This window comes from Mesoplodon mirus (genome assembly GCF_964341445.2).
Source record: "Mesoplodon mirus genome assembly, chromosome: 11".
NCBI classification, from domain to species: domain Eukaryota; kingdom Metazoa; phylum Chordata; class Mammalia; order Artiodactyla; family Ziphiidae; genus Mesoplodon; species Mesoplodon mirus.
In genome coordinates, this window is record NC_138987.1 from 21,164,896 (window position 1) to 21,190,812 (window position 25,917).

A 25,917-nucleotide genomic window follows, 5' to 3' on the forward strand; every position below is an offset into this window, starting at 1 on the left:
AACTTACTCTTGCCCATAATGCAGGGAAAGAAAAACTTCCCTTGCCCCCAAATATTTCCCTCGAGGCCATAGTTTCCCCTTCAGAAGCAAAGTCTCCTAAAATCCCTGTTTAAAATGCAAAAGTCTTTAGAGAGTTAACACTTCAAGCATTAGTACACATTAATGTCCAAAGGTTAAGGCTGAGTAAAATGCTCATGAACTTAGAATATAGTGATAATTAGGATAAAGCTGAAATATAAATGAATAAACATAGAGTCATTGTAACTACTAGACACCAAAATCATCCGCAGTTACAGACCTCAGGGTGCAAAAAGAGGGACCAGAATGGATCAGTTGCATGCACTTCATTCTTAAACTGCTGTCAGATATTACCCTAATTTCAATTCGACTGTTAAGCTTAGTCTTGGGGGATGGTCAATATAGCCTGTTCATTTTGAGCACAGGCTTTGGAGTCAGAAGGCTGAGACCTGGTCCCTGACCCTACTCTGACCTTGGTCAAATGACTAACCTCCCTAAACTCTGGTTTCTTAAACTGTGAAATGGAGATACTAATAATATCCTAAATTGTAAAGCTATAACGATGATTAAATGAAGTAAATGAGATTATGTTCCAAATGCTTAGAACAATGCCTGGCACATATTAATGATCATCATTATAAAGTGGTCGAAATGGAAAACGTATAGTTTGGATTTGTGATCCTAAGTTTCTGGCACTCCTATTCGCTCTCTGCCCAGAACCTTCTCTCCTTTCTCATCTCATACAGCGATGAGCCAGAGAGCAAAAGCACCTCAGGAGCAACATTGCTTTCTGGACCGGGTTTTTTCTTCCTTTGCCCTCCAGGGGCCGCTGTGCTTTCCCGAGAGCACGCGGGATGCCTGGTTGCCACGAGACCGTCGCCAGGCAACCGCGTGTACACACACACCCTTGGTCAGGCCCGGGTCTGGTCAACATGGCGGCTCAAGGCACCTGTTCGACCTCTCCATCCAACGTGTCTCCCATGTCTGTGTCGCCGCCAGGACCGCCGCCGACCCCGCCCCCGACCTCGACTGCGATCTCAAAGTTACCCCTGGAGTCAAAGGCGAGCTCTCCCAGCCCACTGCCTCGCTCGACCTGCCGCGAGGACTTGTTGCCCCTCGCAGTGTTTTATGGGCCGCTGGACGCTAAAAACCCACTCCTGGCCTCCTGTGAGAAGGAGATCCAGGAGTTGCTAGGCTTTATGAAGAGAAAGAAGGCTTTAGCTACAACGGAGAAAAAGGAGCATGAGTTCCACCGGCGTTGGTAAGCAGAGGCAGGGCTCGGGGGCGGGCGCTGTCTGGAGAAGGGCAACTCCCGGGGCCAAAGGGGGAGATGCTTTTGAGGATGCAGGTGGTGGTCCCGGAGCTGGGTCAGTGTTGCGGACTCAGAACCTGGCCAAAGGGCCCTGGAGATATAAACAAAGTTTAAGAAGTGGAGACTCATCGCTATTACAATCCTTAATTCCTGGTAAATGTATCTTGGCTTCCTGCTCGGGTCAGAATAAAAATCAACAAAGAAATGTTTCATAACTCACCATTTCTGTTTCTGAGTGTCTTCTAATTGCTAATCCATGCCAATAAATTTTTGGCTCACTCATAGTTTTCACAACTTTCCATGTTGTGGGTACAATTTTGTACATGGAGGAAAAGGAATAACTTTGAGGTAGCTCAGGTTCATGAAAAAGTTAATTCTTGATGCCATGAAGTATGTCATTCTGTGAACATTTGTACTTTATTCCTTTTTATATTGTTACTAGGATCACAGTGACTTTTTCTTGATTTTGTGACTCATTTTGCACTTTTGCCTTTTTTTGGATTCTATCACCATGTTATTATCTTGAACTGCAGACTACCTGTTTTTAAGGTTCTTTCCTGTTTGTGTTACCATCTTCCTTTCCCAGTCAAAACACTGCAAACTGAACAGCTAGAAATGTAGACAAGTGGCAAAGAATACCAGAATAGCCAATAGCTTCATCTTATATTTTTCATCCATGTATTTAATATGAAGAAATAGTTTTAACTTATGTTTATTATTCATTCATGCATTTAACTACATATTTATTGAGCACCTCCTAAATATCAGGTTCTATTCCAGGAACTAGGAAAACATCAAGTTAAAAGATATACAAATTCATAGCCTCATGGAGCATGTATTTTTGTGACTACAGACAGCCACTAAACAAATATGTAAGGAAATTATTTTACAAGGAGATAAGTGCTAGGGAGAAAACTAGAGCAGGGAGGAAGATGAGGATGTCAGATGGGTGTTATAATTTAAAATGGGATGGCAGGGAGCATGGTCAAGGAAAGTCAGGAAAAGTGACCTTTGAGAAAGATGAGAAGATGTTATGGTAGTAAGTGATGAGGATTTCTGTAGAAAGAGTCGGCCACACAGGGAGAATGGCAAGTGTAAAGGTCCTGGGGTGGGATTATGACTGTGGGAAGGACAGGTTTCGGGCAGAAGTGAGGGAGATGAAGAGTTTAGTTTTTATATATATTAAGATTGAGATGTAATTCACCATCCAGGCAGAGCTATTATGTAGGTAGTTGGACATTTGAGTCTGGAGGTCAGAGGAGAAGTACACTGGGATTCATCAGCATATTGACGATATTTAAGCTTTGACATTTGATGGAATAGCTAAGGGCGTGAGTGTAGATGGAGAAGAGGAGAGTCCATGGACTTAACCCTGGGACCCTCCAACATTGACAAGTTTGGAAGATAAGAAGAAACTGGCAGAGACTAAGAAGGAGCGGCTAAAGAGGTAGAGGAAAACCAGTAAGTGTGTGGTGTACTGAAAGTATTTTAAGGAGGAAGGAATGATCAATCAACTGTGGCAAATCATGCTGATGGGCCAAGTAAGATGAGAACCAAGAATTGACTAAGGAAAGCACATTACGTAGCTAAGCTACATATATTTATATTGAAAATGTTTCTGTTTTGGTGCCTTACATAGCAGTTTATCTTCCCATCTCCACTACCAACATTCTAGTTCAAACCATCACCATCTCAAATTTTCCCTGCAGCTACTTGAGTCTCAAATCTATCCTTCACATAGCAGTCAGGGTAACCTTTATAAATAAATCACCCACTCCCCTATCTAAAGACTTTTGTTTCCCTTTGCATTTAGAATAAAATTAAGACTACTTCTGGTGTCTTCCAGGGTCTGAGGCTCTGGCCTTGCCTGCCTCTCTCATCTCAGCTCATTCCTCACTTCTGTCTCAGGACTTTATAGGGAAACAGATCCTTCTGTTTCTCACCCCAGGGACTTTATATTTGATGCCTCCTTTGTCTGAAATGTTCTTTTCTTAACTTTTCAAATATCTGGCTCCTTCTCTTCTTTCAGGCCTTAGCTCAGTTGTTACCTCCTTAGAGTGGCCTTTCATATCAAATGCAGGTTCACCCATCAATTTATACTTGTATTTGTTTCTTTTCTTTTGTACTGTCTATCTGCCTGATTAGAATGTGTAAGCTCCCTGATGACGATGAGCCTCTTTTTCATTGCTCTATCACCTACCCTGAGGGTTGGGACATAGTGAACACTCAGTGAGTATTTGGCATTGAAAGAATTCAAGAATTACCCTTGCATTCTCAATAATTGTAGACCTGGGTCAACTGGTAAATACAGTATCTGCCCCATCTTTAAACAGAGAGTCACAAACATTAAGGATTGACATGGACCTTTGCCATCTAATCTCTCACATATTTAGCCATTTATTTACAGAATAATTTTTTATTGAGTGCCTACTATATGCCAGGGCCTGCACTAGTCATGGGTTATACAGTGATAAACAAAATAGATATGGGAATCTGTGCTCATAGAGAGAGGGAGATAGGCCTTTAATGAGTCACTAAGTCAACACACAAACAAGGGCTATGAAGAAGCTACTGAGAGCTTATGTGTGCCAGGTATTGCACTAACTGCTGGGGATACAGCAATGAACCAGACAAAAATCCCTGCTCTCTTGGTGCTTATATTCTAGAGGGGGAAATAGACAATAAACATATAAAAGAAGTAATTTTATGGTGACCTAGAAAATGATAAATGCTAGGGAGAAAAAGAGAGGAAGGGTTATGGAGTGGGACACAGGAGGTTGCAATTTTCAATAAGGTGGTTGGAGTAGATAACACTTGAGCACAGGCTTAAGGGCAACACAGCGGAGACCTGCCTTCAAAGGAATGGTGAGGGAGGTGACATTAAGCTGAGATTAGATGGATGCCTGGCAGTAGGGCTTCCCTGGTGACGCAGTGGTTAAGAATCTGCCTGCCAATGCAGGGGACACGGGTTCGAGCCCTGGTCCAGGAAGATCCCACATGCCGCGGAGCAACTAAGCCTGTGCGCCACAACTACTGAGCCTGTGCTCTAGAGCCCATGAGCCACAACTGCTGAGCCTGCATGCCACAATTGCTGAAGCCCGAGCGCCTAGAGCCCGTGCTCTGCAACAAGAGAAGCCACCGCAATAAGAAGCCCTCGCACCGCAACGAAGAGTAGCCCCTGCTCACCACAACTAGAGAAGGCCAGCGCCTGGCAGTCAACCAGCAAGGAGAGAGGATAAACAGAGGGAACAAGCATGTGGGACGATCTTGGCAGGAAAGAGTCGGGGGCCTTTGGAGGAAGGAAGGACAGGACAGAGCCCTGTCTAGCACAGTGTGGAACTGTGAGTGTGGGTGCAGTGGTATGAGATGAGATTAGAGGAGTAGGTAGGGCTGTGGAAGGTTTTAGAGGCCATTTATAGAGTCTGCATTTATTCCAAATGCAACGGGAGACCATTGCCTAGTTTTTGACAAAGAATTAACCTTATGTGATTTTTGTTTTAAAATATTTTGGTGACTTTGTCCAAATGGGGCAATGATGGTGATGTGGAGACCAGTTAGGAGTACAGGAGGTAGGAGTTGTTTTTATAACATATTTGACAGATGGTTATTTTTTAAAATCAAAAATTGTTTCTTTTTATAACTACAGGAACTTCTGTAAGCATAAAAATTCATTTTATCTAAAATATAGATTTTGATCATATCAGCAATGTCCTTAAATTTAGAGTGTGATATATTTTAAAGGTATGCTTTTGTTATAAGCACATAAAATTTTGATATTCTGTTTATACAGTTATGATTTTTGTTTTAGAAAATTCTAAGTATCCAACAGCAGCTATAATCAAATAGCAAACCAAAATATATTAACATTCTTTTCTTAAATGATATACATTACATAGTATGTATTATATTTTCCTGATTTAATTATTATGTAAGCCATTCCCAATGAGCAGTCTTAACTTGAACTTATGGTACACTTAAAAAAAAAAATTCTCTTATTATATAACCTTGATTGATTTAACGAAGCTGGTATTTTTCTTTTATGAGTAACAAACCTACTCATCATCATCTCATCTGTAAGGTTTGGAAGAATTAACTCTTTCATCTACATAATTTAAGAATTCTATCAAGACTTGGTGAATTTCTTGGATTCATTATATTTATTCTAATACTATAGCATTTCATGAAGCAGCAAATGAACATGAAAAGGGTAAAACAAACAAACAAAGCAAAACACATTTACCTTTTTAAACTTCTATGGGCTGTATTTGCCACACTCTTTATTTGGCATGGTTATTTACTACAAGGTACACGTATATATATTTCCTACCCCTAAATATTATTAATCAGTCCATGAAGGTAGGAATACCCTGTACCCCCTCTTCCCTTGTCACTCATTTAATTACCTAAATGAATTAATTGACATGTTTCTGTTGAGGTTGTTCCATTAATACCCCAACGTGTACACGGTAAATATTGATACTAGAGCCATCTTCAGTCCTTAAGTTTAGCTTCCTGTCTGTATTAGTCAGCTTGGGCTACTAATTACTAACTAGTAATTACTAATTAGTCAGTTTGGGCTGCCATAACAAAATACCATAGACTGGGTGGCTTAAGCAACGGAAATTTGTTTTCTCACAGTTCTGGAGGCTAAAAGTCCCAGACAAGGGTCTGGCAGGAGCAGTTTCTGGTGAGAGCTCTCTTCCTGGCTTGCAGATGTCCACTTTGTTCTCATATAGCCTTTCCTCTGTGCAAGCACAGAGAGACAGAGATGGGATGGGGGTGGGGCGGTTAGAGAGAGAGAGAGGGAGAGAGAACAAGCTCTCTGGTGTCTCTTTTTAGAATGGATTAATCCCAGTGGACTAGGGCCCCACCCTTATGACCTCATTTAACCTTAATTACTTCCTTAGAGTCTCCCTCTCCAAATACAGCTACACTGTGGATTAGGGCTTCAACATATGAATTTTGACGGGATGCACATATTGTCCATAACACCATTCTTATGTAGAAATTTATGAGATAGGACTGGACGACTGCTAAGAGAAATTTGGATTTTTCCTAGAAGCATTAATAATTTCTGAGAGGGGGGAAGGAGTAAATATTAACTAAATGAGTGAACAAAACAGGCAGTGATCTGCTACCCTTTGAATTCTGAACAGAAACCATGTAGGAAGCATAGCCCTAAACTGACTGGGTATTTGAACCCTGGAACTCTCTACAGAAAAGCAAAAAAAAAAAAAAAAAAAAAGAACAAGGAATTCTTTTCCCTAGTCGTTTATATGCATTCATTCATTCTTTCAACAAGTGTGTATTGAGTACTGACATATACTAGACATTCACTACTCTTGGGGGCTGGGCAATGAATAATATACACGAGGTCCTTGCCCTCAGGGAGTTCATATTCCAGAGGACTGGAAGGCCCAGTAATATACTGGCTACGAGCATAGATGCACCCTGCCTCAGTTTCATCAACTGTATATTTTGGATACTGATATTACCCATCTCAGTTGTTGTGAAAATGAAATGAAAAATATTCATGTGCCAAAAGACCAAGAATAGGCAAAACAATACTGAAGAAGAACAAAGTTGGAGGACTGACACTACCTGACTTCAAGACTTACTATAAAGCTACACTAACCAAGACAGCGTGGTATGGCAAAAGAATGGACAAATAGATCAAAGGCACAGAATAAAGAGCCCAGACTGACATAAATATAGTCAACTGGTCTATCACAAAGGAGTAATGTTAATACAATGGAGCAAAGACAGTCTTTTTAACAATGGTGCTGGAACAACTGGACATGCACATGTGAAAAACTGAATCTAGACACAGACTTTTACATCCTTCCCCAAAATTAACTCAAAATGGATCACACACCTAAATGTAAAATGCAATGCTGTAAAACTCCTAGAAGATAATGTAGGAGAAATCTAGATGACCGTGGGTTTGACAATGACTTTTAAGATACAACACCAAAGGCACGATCCATGAAAGAAAGAATTGATAAATTGGACCTCATTAAAATTAAAATTTTCTGCCCTGTGAAAGACACTGTCAAGCGAATGAAAGCCAAGCCACAGACTGGGAGAAAATACTTGCAAAAGACGTATCTGATAGGACTACTATCCAAAATATACATAGAACTCTAGAAACTCAGCATTAGGAAAACAAACAACCTGATTTAAAAAGGAAGCCAAGGGCTTCCCTGGTGGCGCAGTGGTTGAGTCCGCCTGCCGATGCAGGGAACGCGGGTTCGTGCCCCAGTCCGGGAAGATCCCACATGCCGCGGAGTGGTGGGGCCCGTGAGCCATGGCCGCTGACCCTGCGTGTCCGGAGCCTGTGCTCCGCAATGGGAGAGGCCACAACAGTGAGAGGCCTGCGTACCGCAAAAAAAAAAAAAAAAAAAACGAGCCAAAAAACTTAACAGACATCTACCCAAGGAAGATACACAAATGGCAAATACATATATGAAAAGATGCTCTAAATCATATGTTATCAGGAAGATGCAAGTTAAAACAACGAGATACCACTACACAACTATTAGAATGACCAAAATTCAGAACAATAAGAAGACCAAATGCTGACAAGGATGTGGGTCAACAGGAAAATTCTCATTCACTGCTGGTGGAAATGCAAAGAGGTACAAGCCACTTTTGAAGACAGCTTGATGTTTTCTTACAAAACTAAACACACTCTTACCATATAATCCAGCAGTTGTGATCCTTGGTATTTACCCAAAGGAGTTGAAAACTTATGTCCATATGAAAATCTGCACAAGGATGTTAATAGCAGCTTTACTCAAATTGCTAAGACTTGGACGCAAACAAGATGTCTCTCAGTAAGTAAACTGATAAACTGTGGTATATACAGACAATGGAATATTATTCAATGCTAAAAGGAAATAAGCTATCAAGCCATGGAAAAAACATGGGTGAATCTTACATGCAGATTACTAAGTGAAAGAAGCCAATCTGAAAATGATACATATATATGATTCCAACTATATGACATTTTGAAAAAGGCAAAACTATGGAGAGAGTAAAAAGTTCAATGGTTGCCTGGGGTTAGTGGGGAGGGAGTGATGAACAGGCAGAGCACAGACGATCTTTAGGGCAGTGAAACTACCCTGTATGATACAATGGTGGATACATGTCATTATACATTTGTCCAAACCCACAGAATGGACAACACCAAGGATAAACACTAATGTAAACTATGGACACTGGGTGATAATGATGTGTCAGTGTAGGTTCATTAATTGTTAACAAATGTACCACTTTGGTGGGTGATGTTGATAATGGAGGAGGCTGTGCCTGTGCGGGAGATGGTGGTATACAGGGAATCTCTATACTTTCTGCTCAGTTTTTCTGTGGACTTAGAACTACTCTAAAAAATAAAGTCAATTTAAAAAAATGCATACAAAGAGTATAGTCCCAATGTTCATAGCAGCAGTATTTATAATAGCTAAGATATGGAAACAACCTGTGTCCTTCAACAGATGAATGGATAAAGAAGATGTCTTTATCACACACACACACGAGGGCACGCACACAATGGAATATTACTCAGCCATAACAAAGAATAAAATCTTGCTATTTGCAACAACATGGATAGACTTGGAGGGCATTATGCTAGGTGAAAGAAGTCAGACAGAGAATGACGAATACTGTACGATATCACTTCTATGTGGAATCTAAAAAATACAACAAACTAGTGAATATAACAAAAAAGAAATGGACTCCCAGACATAGAGAACAAACTAGTGGTTTGTTCTAGAAGGGGGAGGGGAAAGATGGAGGTAGGGGATTAAGAGGTACAAACTACTATGTATAAAATAAATAAGCTACAAGGATATATTGTACAGCACAGGAAATATGGTCAATATTTGATAATAACTATAAAATTGTGAATCACTATGTTGTACATCTAAAACTTATATAATATTATATATCAACTATACCCCAATAAAAAATAGTAAAATTAAAACCATTAAAAATGCGTATAAAGAACTATCAGTGCTTGTTATAAAGGAAACAATACTTTTAACCATAATTACGTTTATCAATAATTAGACATTAACAATAAAGCACATTAAAAAGAGCATGGACTTCCCTGGTGGCACAGTGGTTAAGAATCCGCCTGCCAATGCAGGGTACACGGGTTCAAGGCCTGGTCTGGGAAGATCCCACATGCCGTGGTGCAACTAAGCCTGTGCACCACAACTACTGAGCCTGCGCTCTAGAGCCCATGAACCACAACTACTGAAGCCCGGGTGCCTAGAGCCCCTGATCCACAACGAGAAGCCACCGCAATGAGAAGCCCACGCACCACAACGAAGAGCAGCCCCCGATCCCCGCTCACCGCAACTAGAGAAAGCCTGTGCTAAGCAAGGAAGACCCAACGCGCCAAAAATAAATAAATAAATTTATAAAACCCCCCACCTGAATACTTTAAAAAAAAAAGAGCACAAGGTAAGTTTCAAAGTATTGCTTGCTAATTTAGGTTTTCTGCTGACTTTGAGGATATCATTTTACTTTATGATTTTTACAGTGCCACCTCTTTGTTTAATATCTGGACCAAATACGCCCCCCGGCTGCCAGCTGCCTATTACAACGAAAAGCTTCTGAAGGTTGGAGATAGACTTTGTGAAATGAAAGTAAGTACGTCCGGAGTAAAAAGAGCCCAAATGAAACTCATTTGGCTAATTATTATCTTTTTGATTTGATACCATTCCCATTTTACATGATTTGATTTTTTTTCTTAGAAAAATATAAGGGAATACATACAAATTTTAATGACGCACAGTAACCAAAAAAGTGTTCACTCTAAAATTTTGTGGTTGGGATTCTCCAGAGGTGAGAGATTCCTGAACAGAAAGACGGCTGGCGAAGCATAAGCACAGCCACTAGTTAACAGAGGGTGTGGTAGGCGCCCGACAGGAAATGCTGAGTCATCATGTTCCTACCTTATACAAAGGAGCCCAGACACCACTTCCTGTTGTTTTTCACATGGCTGGCCTTGCCCAGCAGACAACTCTCATAGCTCCTGGCCTTGCTGCTATGTTGCTTGCTTCCAGGTGCCTTGTTTTAATGACTTTCAGCTCCTTCTTTACATTTTGCTGTATGTATCAGTAATTACAGCGGTCATTCCATACATACCCTGTTTCTTGCTCGGTGTTGTATTCCAACCGACTTTGTGCCCTTTTTCTAGTTCTACAGCAATGCGGAAGTATTGGATTGCTGTGGACTCATAGACTTAAGTTTGATAAGACCACACCATGGCTGGGTTTTCAGTGAACGAAAATGTGAATTTTCCCTCTAAGGTCTGGCACAGGCCCAAATTATTCCAAATTAAATATGAGTCTTTGGCACACGTGGGATCCTTGGACTAAGAGTTATTTTACACAAAGTGATTTTACGCCAGACACCAGCAGTATTCAGTCTGTTACCGAGCCAGGTCCATTTTCCCCACGCAGAGAGAGCCAAATGCTGAGCCGCTGAGGTTTGCAGCAGAGAAAGAGTTTATTCACAAGGCAGCCAAGCGAAGAACGAGTCTCAGATCCGCCTCCCCTAAGGCGAGGGAGTTGGGGATATTTACGAGATATAAGCAGAGTGGTTTTAGGCACGGCGGGGAAAGATGACTGGAGGTACGGAAAATGGTGAGGTAGTCGGTGTTCTGCGCAGGTTCATCTGGGCTACGTGCTTCTGTGTATTCAAAATGGAGGCGTTTAGCAGGACCGGAGGGCGGAGTTTTCCAGCCTCTGACGTCAAAAGGCCATTCAAGGGTCACCTGCGCAGGCCCAGTTTTAGGGTCAGTGGTCCCAACCAGCCCCAGCCGGTTCGCCGTGGGCAAGAGCTGACTCCAAGTTCCTGTGAAACAGCCGAGCTGCGTGAAGCTGGGAAGTTATGCAATTTATGAGAGGAAAAAAGAAAGAGGAGAAAACAAAACAAAACAAAACTAAAGCGGGCTTAATCAATTAAGGTAGTTCACAAACAAAGCGGTTTTACCAAGCCGTTCCCTTATCTGTTCTGTAAGACAAGCTTACGAATTTCTATTTGTCATGAGCTTCTGTTAACTCCGTGGGGGTAGTTTCAAGTCTTCTCAATCTAGTTTCTCAGCTTCATTTCCCTCCTCCATTTCTACTTTCTGGACTTGAATCTTTTTGGTCTGGGAGGGAAAGTTACCAATTAGAGGCTAAGATGTGGAGGAACTTTCATAAGGAAGCACTAAGATCTATTTTCTGCTGCCCAAATTAGAGAATCATCTTAGCTCCATGTAATTGGACCATACGGAGTTTGGAAAACCACAGAAAAAAGCCCCAGGTGAGATCCAACTTGTAAGCTATATTCATGTGAAGTGGAATAATAGTTTTGACCAGAATTAGAGGCGTGCCCCCCTATTTTTATGCTTCTGCTCAACATAATAAGAAGCTGGTGATACACAGCCCAGTTTGGGGTGGTTTGAGAAGTATCCAGGTGGTTGGAAGGAAGAAGAAGGAGCATTTTACAGGTTGATCAAGCAAGTTGATGTTGGGTAGTGGCTAAGGATTCAGAATATTTCAGGTAGGATATTTACAAATTTACTTAGAGGAACAAAGAAAAGGTTTTAACTACTTTTCAGTGACGGGAAAGTGGGCCAGTAAAGGTATTTGTAATCCTGGAAACAAACTTGAGTGGTTACTTTGGTTTCTAGAATCTAGTTTTATTTTAGTTACAGTAGAACTCATCTTGTTGGACCACGCTGGTTTTGAACCTAGATTTGAATTCATTATGTGAATCAAAGCTAGAGCGAAAAGATTCAGAATTAGTGAGCAAGTAACAAACAAGTCAATAGAAATAGAAACAAAACAGCGTTTGACCGTGGTGCCTCCTGAGGGGTGAGGTCACCCAATAGGCAGTTCACACCCAGGGCAGCTGCTTTTCCTGGAAACACAGTTGCAGGGGAGGAAGCAGAGAAAGGGTTGCAGCTGAGTCATATGTAAAACCCTGCTCACATCCACCGCCCTGAAACTCTCCAGGTCAACTGTGCCCCGTGGGCTTCAGAAATGAGGCATCTGACTTTGTAATTGGAATGTAAGCATGAATTAGAACTAACAAGAATCATAGCAGCTCAGGCTTTTTTGATTCGTCCTGATGTAACTTCAGAGACTGTCGACAGATGAGCCATCTCATCCCCTGCATTTTTCTCTTCTCCCTTCTTTCTTTCCTTCTTTCCTTCCTTTTTTCTTTTTTCTCCCTCCCTTCTTTTCTCCCTCCTTCCCCCTTTTGTCCCTCCGTTTCTGCCCTCTCCTACTCTTTCTTTCTTTTTTGGAGCTTAGGAGGTATCAGAGAAGCAGGGCTGGTTATGCAACTCCTCTGCCTCTCTCACTGAGTTTGTGGGTTACCTTGATCTGTTGAGGTTAAACCTTTGGTTCTTGAGTATATCCAGGTGATTACCACACACAGTGCCCTGGTGAATATTCCCATCTTTGAGGTCATGACGGTCTCATCTCACAACTGGCTTGTTATGAGGAGGATTAAATGAAATAACGCACATGCATTGCCAAGCACAGTGTCGGTTAAGTTTGTGTTTGGAAATAGTAGGGATAATGGCGTCATGGTGATAGTAATACCAGTAATAGTAATCAACATTGACACTATCAAGAATAATATGAATATTACCTCATTTTAGTAATGATAAGCAAAATGATAGTTTGAAACCTTCATCAAGTCCTCTTTTTATTTCAGGAATATAAATTGGCCCTTTTACAGTGCTATGGGAGATACCTTCAGCAGTTCAGCATCAACTTTGACGAGAATAAAGCAGATGTGAACCAATTCAAAAGTGTCTTTTTTCCAGAAGGCTTTGAAGACAAAAGTGCTGCGCATACGGTAAGATGAAAGCAGTAGCTAAAATAGCTACCATTTATGATTATGCAATAGTCTGTCCTTTACTTGACAGCTTCTAAATGTCTTTCATTTGCTTAGCATGGTATTTACTTGCGTGCTGTAAGTTACTTAATAAATATTTTCTGTGCTGGATGAGAAAGTGCACTTATTAAATTTTGTAAAGATGCTTTGGAGATTGTGTCACTATAATCACTTATTCATCCAGGAGACAGTATTTATTATTATTATTATAACTAGTATTGGTAGAATGCTTTTAGTCTACAAAGTACTTCAGAAAACATTGGATCTTCACAATAACTCTATGAGTTAGATACTGTTATTATCCCTGTTGTACAGGAGAGAAAAAGAAAGCTAATCACACAGTATAATAAGTAGTGGCTCTGGAGAGGAAACATAGATCTTTTGATACAAAAGAAATTTTATGCTTTTTTCTACTATACCAGTATTATTATGTTAATTGCTACCAATGAGTCACTGGTAGAGCAGTTACCATGTGCTACATAGTCTTCTAAATGCAATATATGAATTGTTATCTTGCAGCCTCATGGCAGTCCTAAGAGACGGGTACTATTATGCCTCTTTTACAGATGAAGAAACTGAGGCTTACTGGAGAGTGAGAAACCCAGCCCCCTTAAAGCAGTGGGCAGAGCTGGTGTTTGAACCCTAATCAGTCTGACTGCAAGGCTATGTTATTCCAAATTTAATGATTATTCTAGGCCTTGGAAACAACATGTGGTTTAATATGCAGAAAAGCTCAAGCATGTTTGAAGGCACATTCAGTTTGTAACATAGGTGCATGAATGAGAATACTGGGCAATGTGAGTGGGTGCTTAAATTGTATGGCGTGGACGGGTGGGCATCCTGATACCAACAAATAATTCTTGGGACACCAGGTGAATGTCCTACAGTTCAACTCAATTCTGACCATCTACCCAGAGACAGTGTCAGATCCCACAGTTTGAGGGATCAGTCTTACAAAACCACCTCCTCCCACTTCAGATGCCAGTTGCAAGCTCAGGTCATTACCTGTACTTCTGACTGACTGGCTATAAATCACAGGTTCCCGCGACCCCCTCCTTGGGCCCGATAATTTGCTGCAGTGGTTCACAGAACTTGTGGAAACATTTTACTTACTAGATTACAGGTTTATTATAAAAGGATATAATATAACTCAGCAACAGCCTGAGGGAAGAGATACATAGAGCAAGGTGTGGGGAAAGGGTGCGGGGCTTCCATGGCCTCTGCAGACACACCACTCTCCCAGCACCTCCACGTGTTCATCACCCTGGAAGCTTCCCAAACCCATCCTTTTGGGTTTTTATGGAGGATTCATAGCATAGTCATGATTGATTGAATCATTGGCCATCGGTGATAGATTCAACTTCCAGCCCCTTCCCCCTTCCCTGGAGGTCAGGGGCTGGGACTAAAAGTGCTAAACCTCTAATCACATGGTTGGCTCCACAGGCAACTAACCTCCATGCTTAGGCACTTTCCAAAAGTACCTCATGAACATAGCAGAACATATGTTTGTCACTCTTAACACTTACGAAATTCCAAGGGTTTTGGGAGAGCTAGGAACTGTGGATGAAGGCCAGATACATATGAGAAATGTATTTTGGCCAACTGAATGACCAAATCCTTATTTCTTATAAACTGTAATATCTCAGTGCCCCATTGGGAAGAGTGCTGAATGAAAAGTTTGAATTTTTAAGGCCCCTCCTATATCACCCTGGTCCAGGCTTCCATATCTCTCTCTTACACTGTTGAATTATTCTGCTTCCATTTCCATTCAGCTTCCCTAGCTGTGAAACCAACTACATGGTGGCTAGAAATAGTTTACATGTATCCAAGCAGGAAGTCTGCCTGGTAGACTAAGGCTCATTTGTGTTACTAAGACTCTCCACTCCCAGTAGTACTGATGATTCTCTAGCCGAAATCTCTCTTCTGAACTCCCTATCTATCCAGTGAACATCATAAAGATCTCATACTTGTCGTGTCCAAAACTGAGCTCATCTTTTTTTCTTCCATAATTGGCTCCAGCCAGTAACCCAAGCAGGAAACTGTTGTAGACCTCTTCTGCTCTCTTACCTCCCACTTCTTTTTTTTTTAAACATCTTTATTGGAGTATAATTGCTTTACAATGGTGTGTTAGTTTCTGCTGTATAGCAAAGTGAATCAGCTATACGTTTACATATATCCCCATATCCGCTCCCTCTTGCGTCTCCCTCACCCTCCCTATCCCACCCCTCTAGGTGAACACAAAGCACCGAGCTGATCTCCCTGTGCTATGTGGCTGCTTCCCACTAGCTATCTATTTTACATTTGGTAGTGTATATATGTCCATGCCACTCTCTCACTTCATCCCAGTTTACCCTTCCCCCTTCCGTGTCCTCAAGTCCATTCTCTACGTCTGCATCTTTATTCCCGTCCTGCCCCTAGGTTCTTCAGAACAAATTTTTTTTTTTAGATTCCATGTATATGTGTTACCATACAGTATTTGTTTTCCTCTTTCTGACTTACTTCACTCTGTATGACAGTCTCTAGGTCCACCCACCTCACTACAAATAATTTCGTTTCTTTTTATGGCTGAGTAATATTCCATTGTATATATGTACCACATCTTCTTTATCCATTCATCTGTGGATGGACACTTAGGTTGCTTCCATCTCCGGGCTATTGTAAATAGAGCTGCAATGAACATTGTGGTATATTACTCTTTTTGAATTATGGTTTTCTTAGGGTATATGCCTAGTAGTGGGATTGCTGGGTCATATGGTAATTCTATTTTTGGTTTTTTAAGGAACAGTCATACTGTTCTCCATAGTGGCTGTACCAATTCACATTCCCACCAACAGTGCAAGAGGGTTCCCTTTTCTCCACACCCTCTCCAGCATTTATAATTTGTAGATTTTTTGATGATGGCCATTCTGACCGGTGTGAGGTGATACCTCATTGTAGTTTTGATTTGCATTTCTCTAATGATTAGTGATGTTGAGCATCCTTTCATGTGTTTGCTGGCAATCTGTATTTCTTCTGTGGAGAAATGTCTGTTTAGGTCTTCTGCTCATTTTTGGATTGGGTTGTTTGTTTCTTTGATATTGAGCTGCATGAGCTGCCTGTATATTTTGGAGATTAATCCTTTGTCAGTTGCTTCATTTGAAAATATTTTCTCCCGTTCTGAGGGTTGTCTTTTCGTCTTGTCTATGGTTTCCTTTGCTGTGCAAAAGCTTTGAAGTTTCATTAGGTCCCATTTGTTTATTTTTGTTTTTATTTCTGTTTCTTTAGGAGGTGGGTCAAAAAGGATCTTGCTGTGATGTATGTCATAGAGTGTTCTGCCTATGTTTTCCTCTAAGAGTTTTATGGTGTCTGGCTTCACATTTAGGTCTTTAATCCATTTTGAGTTTATTTTCCTGTATGGTGTTAAGGAGTGTTCCAATTTCATTCTTTTGCATGTACCTGTCCAGTTTTCCCAGCACCACTTATTGAAGAGGCTGACTTCTTTCTACATTGTATATTCTTGCTTCCTTTGTCAAAGATAAGGTGACCATATGTCTGTGGGTTTATCTTTGGGCTTTCTATCCTGTTCCATTGATGTATATTTCTGTTTTTGTGCCAGTACCATACTGCCTTGATTACTGTAGTTTTGTAGTAGAGTCTGAAGTCAGGAAGCCTGATTCCTCCAGCTCTGTTTTGCTTTCTTAAGATTGCTTTGGCTGTTAAGGGTCTTTTATGTTTCCATACAAATTGTGAAAAATTTTTTCTAATTCTGTGAAAAATGCCATTGGTAGTTTGATAGGGATTGCACTGAATCTGTAGATGGCTTTGGGTAGTAGAGTCATTTTCACAATGTTGATTCTTCCAATCCAAGAGCATGGTATATCTCTCCATCTGTTTGTATCAGTTTTAATTTCTTTAATCAGTGTCTTATAGTTTTCTGCATACAGGTCTTTTGTCTCCTTAGGTAGGTTTATTCCTAGGTATTTTATTCTTTTTGTTGCAACAGTAAATGGGAGTGTTTCCTTAATTTCTCTTTCAAATTTTTCATCATTAGTGTATAGGAATGAAAGAGAATTCTGTGCATTAATTTTATGTCCAGCTACTTTACCAAATTCATTGATTAGCTCTAGTAGTTTTCTGGTAGCATCTTTGGGATTCTCTATGTATAGTATCATGACATTTGCAAACAGTAACAGCTTTACTTCTTCTTTTATGATTTGGATTCTTTTTATTTCTAGTTCTTCTCTGATTGCTGTGGCTAAAACTTCCAAAACTATGTTGAATAATAGTGGTGAGAGTGGGCAACCTTGTCTTGTTCCTGATCTTAGTGGAAATAGTTTCAGTTTTTCACCATTGAGAATGGTGTTGTCTGTGGGTTGGTCATATATGGCCTTTATTATGTTGAGGAAAGTTCCCTCTATGCCTACTTTCTGGAGAGTTTTATCATAAATGGGTGTTGAATTTTGTCAAAAGCTTTTTCTGCATCTATTGAGATGATCATATGGTTTTTCTCCTTCAATTTGTTAATATGGTGTATCACATTCATTGATTGGCATATATTGAAGAATCCTTGCATTCCTGGAATAAACCCCACTTGATCATGGTATATGATCCTTTTAATGTGCTGTTGGATTCTGTTTGCTAGTGTTTTGTTGAGAATTTTTGCCTCTATGTTCATCAGTGATATTGGCCTGTAGTTTTCTTTTTTTGTGACATCTTTGTCTGGTTTTGGTATCAGGGTGATGGTGCCTCATAGAATGAGTTTGGGAGTGTTCCTCCCTCTACTATATTTTGGAAGAGTTAGAGAAGGATAGGTGTTAGCTCTTCTCTAAATGTTTAATAGAATTCACCTGTGAATCCTTCTGGTCCTGGGCTTTTGTTTGTTGGAAGATTTTTAATCACAGTTTCAATTTCAGTGCTTGTGATTGGTCTGTTCATATTTTCTATTTCTTCCCGGTTCAGTCTTGGGAGGTTGTGCTTTTCTAAGAATTTGTCCATTTCTTCCAGGTTGTCCATTTTATTGGTATATAGTTGCTTGTAATAATCTCATAATCCTTTGTATTTCTGCAGTGTCAATTGTTACTTCTCCTTTTTAATTTCTAATTCTGATGAATTGAGTCTTCTCCCTTTTTTTTCTTGATGAGCCTGGCTAATGGTTTATCAATTTTGTTTATCTTCTCAAAGAACCAGCTTTTAGTTTTATTGATCTTTGCTATTGTTTCCTTCATTTCTTTTTCATTTCTTTCTGATCTGATCTTTTTTTAATTATTATTTTATTATTATTTTTTATTTTTATTTTTTTATTAGTTTCTGCTTTATAACAAAGTGAATCAGTCATACATATACATCTGTTCCCACATCCCTTCCCTCATGCATCTCCCTCCCTCCCACCCTCCCCATCCCACCCCTCCAGGCGGTCACAAAGCACCAAGCTGATCTCCCTGTGCTCTGCGGCTGCTTCCCACTACCTATCTACCTTACGTTTGGTAGTGTATATATGTCCATGCCTCTCTTTCGCTTTGTCACAGCTTACCCTTCCCCCTCCCCATATCCTCAAGTCCATTCTCAAGTAGGTCTGTGTCTTTATTCCCGTTTTACCCCTAGGTTCTTCATGACATTTTTTTTAAAATTCCATATATATGTGTTAGCATACGGTATTTGTCTTTCTCTTTCTTACTTCACTCTGTATGACAGACTCTAGGTCTATCCACCTCATTACAAATAGCTCAGTTTTGTTTCTTTTTATGGCTGGGTAATATTCCATTGTATATATGTGCCACATCTTCTTTATCCATTCATCCGATGATGGACACTTAGGTTGTTTCTAGCTCCGGGCTATTGTGAATAGAGCTGCAATGAACATTTTGGTACATGTCTCTTTTTGAATTATGGTTTTCTCAGGGTATATGCCTAGTAGTGGGATTGCTGGGTCATATGGTAGTTCTATTTTTAGTTTTTTAAGGAACGTCCATACTGTTCTCCATAGTGGCTGTACCAATTCACATTCCCACCAGCAGTGCAAGAGTGTTCCCTTTTCTCCACACCCTCTCCAGCATTTATTGTTTCTAGATTTCTTGATGATGGCCATTCTGACTGGTGTGAGATGATATCTCATTGTAGTTTTGATTTGCATTTCTCTAATGATTAATGATGTTGAGCATTCTTTCATGTGTTTGTTGGCAGTCTGTATATCTTCTTTGGAGAAATGCCTATTTAAGTCTTCTGCCCATTTTTGGATTGGGTTGTTTGTTTTTTTGCTATTGAGCTGCATGAGCTGTTTATAAATTTTGGAGATTAATCCTTTGTCAGTTGCTTCATTTGCAAATATTTTCTCCCATTCTGAGGGTTGTCTTTTGGTCTTGTTTATGGTTTCCTTTGCTGTGCAAAAGCTTTGAAGTTTCATTAGGTCCCATTTGTTTATCTTTGTTTTTATTTCCATTTCTCTAGGAGGTGGGTCCAAAAGGATCTTGCTGTGATTTATGTCATAGAGTGTTCTGCCTATGTTTTCCTCTAAGAGTTTGATAGTTTCTGGCCTTACATTTAGGTCTTTAATCCATTTTGAGCTTATTTTTGTGTATGGTGTTAGGGAATGATCTAATCTCATACTTTTACATGTCCCTGTCCAGTTTTCCCAGCACCACTTATTGAAGAGGCTGTCCTTTCTCCACTGTACATTCCTGCCTCCTTTATCAAAGATAAGTTGACCATATGTGTGTGGGTTTATCTCTGGGCTTTCTATCTTGTTCCATTGATCTATCTTTCTGTTTTTATGCCAGTACCACACTGTCTTGATTACTGTAGCTTTGTAGTATAGTCTGAAGTCAGGGAGCCTGATTCCTCCAGCTCCGTTTTTCGTTCTCAAGATTGCTTTGGCTATTCGGGGTCTTTTGTTTTTCCAAACAAATTTTGAAATTTTTTGTTCTAGTTCTGTGAAAAATGCCAGTGGTAGTTTGATAGGGATTGCATTGAATCTGTAGATTGCTTTGGGTAGTAGAGTCATTTTCACAATATTGATTCTTCCAATCCAGGAGCATGGTATATCTCTCCATCTATTTGTATCATCTTTAATTTCTTTCATCAGTGTCTTATAGTTTTCTGCATACAGGTCTTTTGTCTCCTTAGGTAGGTTTATTCCTAGATATTTTATTCTTTTTGTTGCAGTGGTAAATGGGAGTGTTTTCTTGATTTCATTTTCAGATTTTTCATCATTAGTGTACAGGAATGCCAGAGATTTCTGTGCATTAATTTTGTATCCTGCTACTTTACCAAATTCATTGATTAGCTCTAGTAGTTTTCTGGTAGCATCTTTAGGATTCTCTATGTATAGTATCATGTCATCTGCAAACAGTGACAGCTTTACTTCTTCTTTTCCAATTTGGATTCCTTTTATTTCCTTTTCTTCTCTGATTGCTGTGGCTAAAACTTCCAAAACTAAGTTGAATAAGAGTGGGGAGAGTGGGCAGCCTTGTCTTGTTCCTGATCTTAGTGGAAATGGTTTCAGTTTTTCACCATTGAGGACAATGTTGGCTGTGGGTTTGTCATATATGGCCTTTATTATGTTGAGGAAAGTTCCCTCTGTGCCTACTTTTTGCAGGGTATTTATCATAAATGGGTGTTGAATTTTGTCGAAAGCTTTCTCTGCATCTATTGAAATGATCATATGGTTTTTCTCCTTCAACTTGTTAATATGGTGTATCACATTGATTGATTTGCGTATATTGAAGAATCCTTGCATTCCTGGAATAAACCCCACTTGATCATGCTGTATGATCCTTTTAATGTGCTGTTGGATTCTGTTTGCTAGTATTTTGTTGAGGATTTTTGCCTCTATGTTCATCAGTGATATTGGCCTGTAGTTTTCTTTCTTTGTGACATCCTTGTCTGATTTTGGTATCAGGGTGATGGTGGCCTCGTAGAATGAGTTTGGGCGTGTTCCTCCCTCTGCTATAGTTTGCAAGAGTTTGAGAAGGATAGGTGTTAGCTCTTCTCTAAATGTTTGATAGAATTCGCCTGTGAATCCATCTGGTCCTGGGCTTTTGTTTGTTGGAAGATTTTTAATCACATTTTCAACTTCAGTGCTTGTGATTGGTCTGTTCTTATTTTCTATTACTTCCTGATTCATTCTTGGCAGGTTGTGCATTTCTAAGAATTTGTCCATTTCTTCCAGGTTGTCCATTTTATTGGCATAGAGTTGCTTGTAGTAATCTCTCATGATCTTTTGTATTTCTGCAGTGTCAGTTATTACTTTTCCTTTTTCATTTCTAATTCTATTGATTTGAGTCTTCTCCCTTTTCTTCTTGATGAGTCTGGCTAATGGTTTATCAATTTTGTTTATCTTCTCAAAGAACCAGCTTTTAGTTTTATTGATCTTTGCTATCGTTTCCTTCATTTCTTTTTCATTTATTTCTGATCTGATCTTTATGATTTCTTTCCTTCTGCTAACTTTGGGGGTTTTTTGTTCTTCTTTCTCTAATTGCTTTAGGTGCAGGGTCAGGTTGTTTACTCGAGATGTTTCCTGTTTCTTAAGGTGGGATTGTATTGCTATAAACTTCCCCCTTAGAACTGCTTTTGCTGCGTCCCATAGGTTTTGGGTCATCGTGTCTCCATTGTCATTTGTTTCTAGGTATTTTAAAATTTCCTCTTTGATTTCTTCAGTGATCACTTCGTTATTGAGTAGTGTATTGTTTAGCCTCCATGTGTTTGTATTTTTTACGGCTCTTTTCCTGTAATTGATGTCTAGTCTCACAGCGTTGTGGTCGGAAAAGATACTTGATACAATTTCAATGTTCTTAAATTTACCAAGGCTTGATTTGTGACCCAAGATATGATCTTTCCTGGAGAATGTTCCATGAGCACTTGAGAAAAATGTGTATTCTGTTGTTTTTGGATGGAATGTCCTATAAATATCAACTAAGTCCATCTTGTTTAATGTATCATTTAAAGCTTGTGTTTCCTTATTTATTTTCATTTTGGATGATCTGTCCATTGGTGAAAGTGGGGTGTTAAAGTCCCCTACTATGATTGTGTTACTGTCGATTTCCCCTTTTATGGCTGTTAGTATTTGCCTTATGTATTGAGGTGCTCCTATGTTGGGTGCATAAATATTTACAATTGTTATATCTTCTTCTTGGATCGATCCCTTTATCGTTATGTAGTGTCCTTCTTTGTCTCTTCTAATAGTCTTTATTTTAAAGTCTATTTTGTCTGATATAAGAATTGCTACTCCAGCTTTCTTTTGATTTCCATTTGCATGGAATATCTTTTTCCATCCCCTTACTTTCAATCTGTATGTGTCTCTAGGTCTGAAGTGGGTCTCTTGTAGACAGCATATATATAGGTCTTGTTTTTGTATCCATTCAGCCAATCTGTATCTTTTGGTGGGAGCATTTATTCCATTTACATTTAAGGTAATTATTGATATGTATGTTCCTATTCCCATTTCCTTAATTGCTTTGGGTTCATTATTGTAGGTATATTCCTTCTGTTGTGTTTCTTGCCTAGAGAAGTTCCTTTAGCATTTGTTGTAAAGCTGGTTTGGTGGTGCTGAACTCTCTCAGCTTTTGCTTGTCTTAAAGGTTTTAATTTCTCCATCAAATCTGAATGAGATCCTTGCTGGGTAGAGTAATCTTGGTTGCAGGTTTCTCTCCTTCATCACTTTAATTATGTCCTGCCACTCCCTTCTGGCTTGTAGAGTTTCTGCTGAGAGATCAGCTGTTAACCTGATGGGGATTCCCTTGTGTGTTATTTGTTGTTTTTCCCTTGCTGCTTTTAATATGATTTCTTTGTGTTTAATTTTTGACAGTTTGATTAATATGTGTCTTGGCATATTTCTCCTTGGGTTTATTCTGTATGGGACTCTCTGTGCCTCCTGGACTTGATTAACTATTTCCTTTCCCATATTAGGGATGTTTTCAACTATAATCTCTTCAAATATTTTCTCAGTCCCTTTCTTTTTGTCTTCTTCTTCTGGAACCCCTATAATTCGAATGTTGGTGCGTTTAATGTTGTCCCAGAGGTCTCTGAGACTGTCCTCTGTTCTTTTCATTCTTTTTTATTTATTTTGCTCTGCATCAGTTATTTCCACTATTTTATCTTCCACCTCACTTATCCGTTCTTCTGCCTCAGTTATTCTGCTATTGATCCCCTCTAGAGTATTTTTCATTTCATTTATTGTGTTTTTAATCGATGCTTGATTCATCTTTAGTTCTTCTAGGTCCTTGTTAACTGTTTCTTGCATTTTGTCTATTCTATTTCCAAGATTTTGGATCTTGGAAATAGAATCTTGGATCAGCTTTACTATCATTATTCTGAATTCTTTTTCAGGTAGACTGCCTATTACCTCTTCATTTGTTAGGTCTGGTAGGTTTTTATCTTGCTCCTTCACCTGCTGTGTGTTTTTCCGTCTTCTCATTTTGCTTATCTTACTGTGTTTGGGGTCTCCTTTTTGCAGGCTGCAGATTCGTAGTTCCCGTTGTTTTTGGTGTCTGTCCCCAGTGGCTAAGGTTGTTTCAGTAGGTTGTGTAGGCTTCCTGGTGGGGGGGACTAGTGCCTGTGTTCCGGTGGTTGAGGCTCGATCTTGTCTTTCTGGTGGACAGGTCCACGTCTGGTGGTGTGTTTTGGGGTGCCTGTGGCCTTATTATGTTTTTAGATAGCCTCTCTGCTAATGGGTGGGGTTGTGTTCCTGCCTTGCTAGTTGCTTGGCATAGGGTGACCAGCACTGTAGCTTGCTGGTCGTTGACTGAAGCTGGGTGCTGGTGTTGAGATGGAGATCTCTGGGAGATTTTCGCTGCTTGATATTATGTGGAGCTGGGAGGTCTCTTGTGGACCCGTGTCCTGAAGTTGGCTCTCCCACTTCAGAGGCACAGCACTGACTCCTGGCTGCAGCACCAAGAGCCTTTCATCCACCCGGCTCAGAATAACAGGGAGAAAAAGTAGAAAGAAAGAATTAGTAGGAGAAAGAAAGAGAGAAGGAAAGAAAGGAAGAAGGGAAGAAAGGAAGGAAGGAAGAAAGAAAGAAAGGAGGGAGGGAGGGAGGAAGGATGGAAAGAAAGAAAGAAAGAAAGAGGAGGGAGGGAGGGAGGAATGAAAGCAAAAGGAAGAGTGAATGGAAGGAGGGAGGGAGGGAGGAAGGAAAGAAAGAAAGACAGGAGGGAGGGAGGGAGGAAGGAAAGAAAAAGAAAGTGGAAAGAAGAAGGGTGGGAGGGAGGGAGGAAAGAAAAAGAAAGAAGGAAAGGAGGAGCAGAAGGAGGGAGGGAGGAAGGGAAGGTAGAAAAAAAAGAAAGAGCAGGTAAAGTAAAATAGAATAAAGTATGAAATATAGTGGCGTTATTAAAATTAAAAAGTAATTATTGAAAAAAAACGGACAGATAGAACCCTGGGACATATGGTGGAAGCAAAGCTGTACAGAGAGAATCTTACACAGAAGATTACACATACACATTCACAAAAAGAGAGCAGGGGGAAAAATCAAAAATCTTGCTCTCCAAGTCCACCTCCTCAATTTGGGATAATTCATTGTAAAAAGAGGAAAATGGCGAGAAGTCTGAAATCTTGCTCTCTAAGCCCACCTCCTTAATTTGGGATAATTCGTTGTAAAAAGAGGAAAAGGGGGGAAAGTCTTAAATCTTGTCCTCAAAGTCCACTTCCTCAATTTGGGATGATTCGCTGTCCATTTATGCACTCCACAGACGCAGGGCACATCAAGTGGACCGTGGAGCTTTAATCTGCTGCCTCCGAGGCTGCACAGAGAGAGATTTCCCTGTCTCTTCTCTGCTCTCACAGCTCCCGGGTCTCAGCCTTGGACCTGGCCCCGCCTCTGCGCGTAGGTCGCCGGGCTCAGACAGGACGGGTTTAAAGGAGCTGCTGATCCGGGGGCTCTGGCTCACTCAGGCAGAGGGGAGGGAGGGGCGTGCAGTGTGGGGCGGGCCTGCGGCGGCAGAGGCCAGCGTGACGTTGCAGCAGCCCGAGGCGCTCCGTGCGCTTTCCCGGGAAAGCCGTCCCCGGGTCCCCGGACCCCGGCAGTGGCGGGGTGCACAGGCCCCCCGGGAGGCGGGGCGGACAGTGACCCGCGCTGTGGCACCCAGGCCCCGTGGCGGCGGCGGCAGCGGCAGCGGCAGCAGCAGCCCCAGCGTCCCACGCCCGTCTCCGGGGTCCGCGCCTTTAGCCGCGGCTCGCGCCTGTCTCCGGCGCTTCCCCAAGCAGCCCTCTTAATGCCCTCTCCTCGCGCACCAGGAAACAAAAGGGAAAAAAGTCTCTTGCCTCTTCGGCAGCTCCAGACTTTTTCCCCGGACTCCCTCCGGGCTAGCCGTGGTGCACTAACCCCTTCAGGCTCTCTTCCTGCCGCCAGCCCCAGTCCTCTCCCTGCGCTCCGACTGAAACCCGATACCCGAGCCTCAGCTCCCAGCCCCGCCCGCCCCGGCGGCCAAGCAGACAAGCCTCTCTGGCTGGTGTGTGCCTGAGGGCACCGATCCTCTGTGCCGGAATCTCTCCGCTTTGCCCTCCACACCCCTGTTGCTGTGCTCTCCTCTGCTACTCCGAAGCTTTCCCCCTCCGCCACCTGCAGTCTCCGCCCGCGAAGGGGCTTCTAGTGTGTCGAAACTTTTCCTCCTTCATGGCTCCCTCCCACTGGTGCAGGTCCCGTCCCTATCCTATTGTCTCTGTTTATTCTTTTTTTCTTTTGCCCTACCCAGGTATGTGGGGAGTTT

The 25,917-nt window shown here is 41.0% G+C and overlaps 1 protein-coding gene across 1 annotated transcript in view; it reads left to right on the plus strand.

Moving 5' to 3' along the window:
• Nucleotides 1–872: 872 nt before the first annotated feature.
• Nucleotides 873–25,917, plus strand: part of CFAP54 (cilia and flagella associated protein 54) — a gene marked incomplete at its 5' end in the record, with an annotated part of 318,667 nt that continues 293,622 nt past the window's right edge. Inside the window, 3 exons of the mRNA XM_082636308.1 lie at nucleotides 873–1,279; nucleotides 9,879–9,984; nucleotides 13,055–13,198. Of these exons, the coding sequence (XP_082492434.1) occupies nucleotides 873–1,279; nucleotides 9,879–9,984; nucleotides 13,055–13,198 (657 nt within the window). The remainder of the gene's footprint in view (nucleotides 1,280–9,878; nucleotides 9,985–13,054; nucleotides 13,199–25,917) is intronic.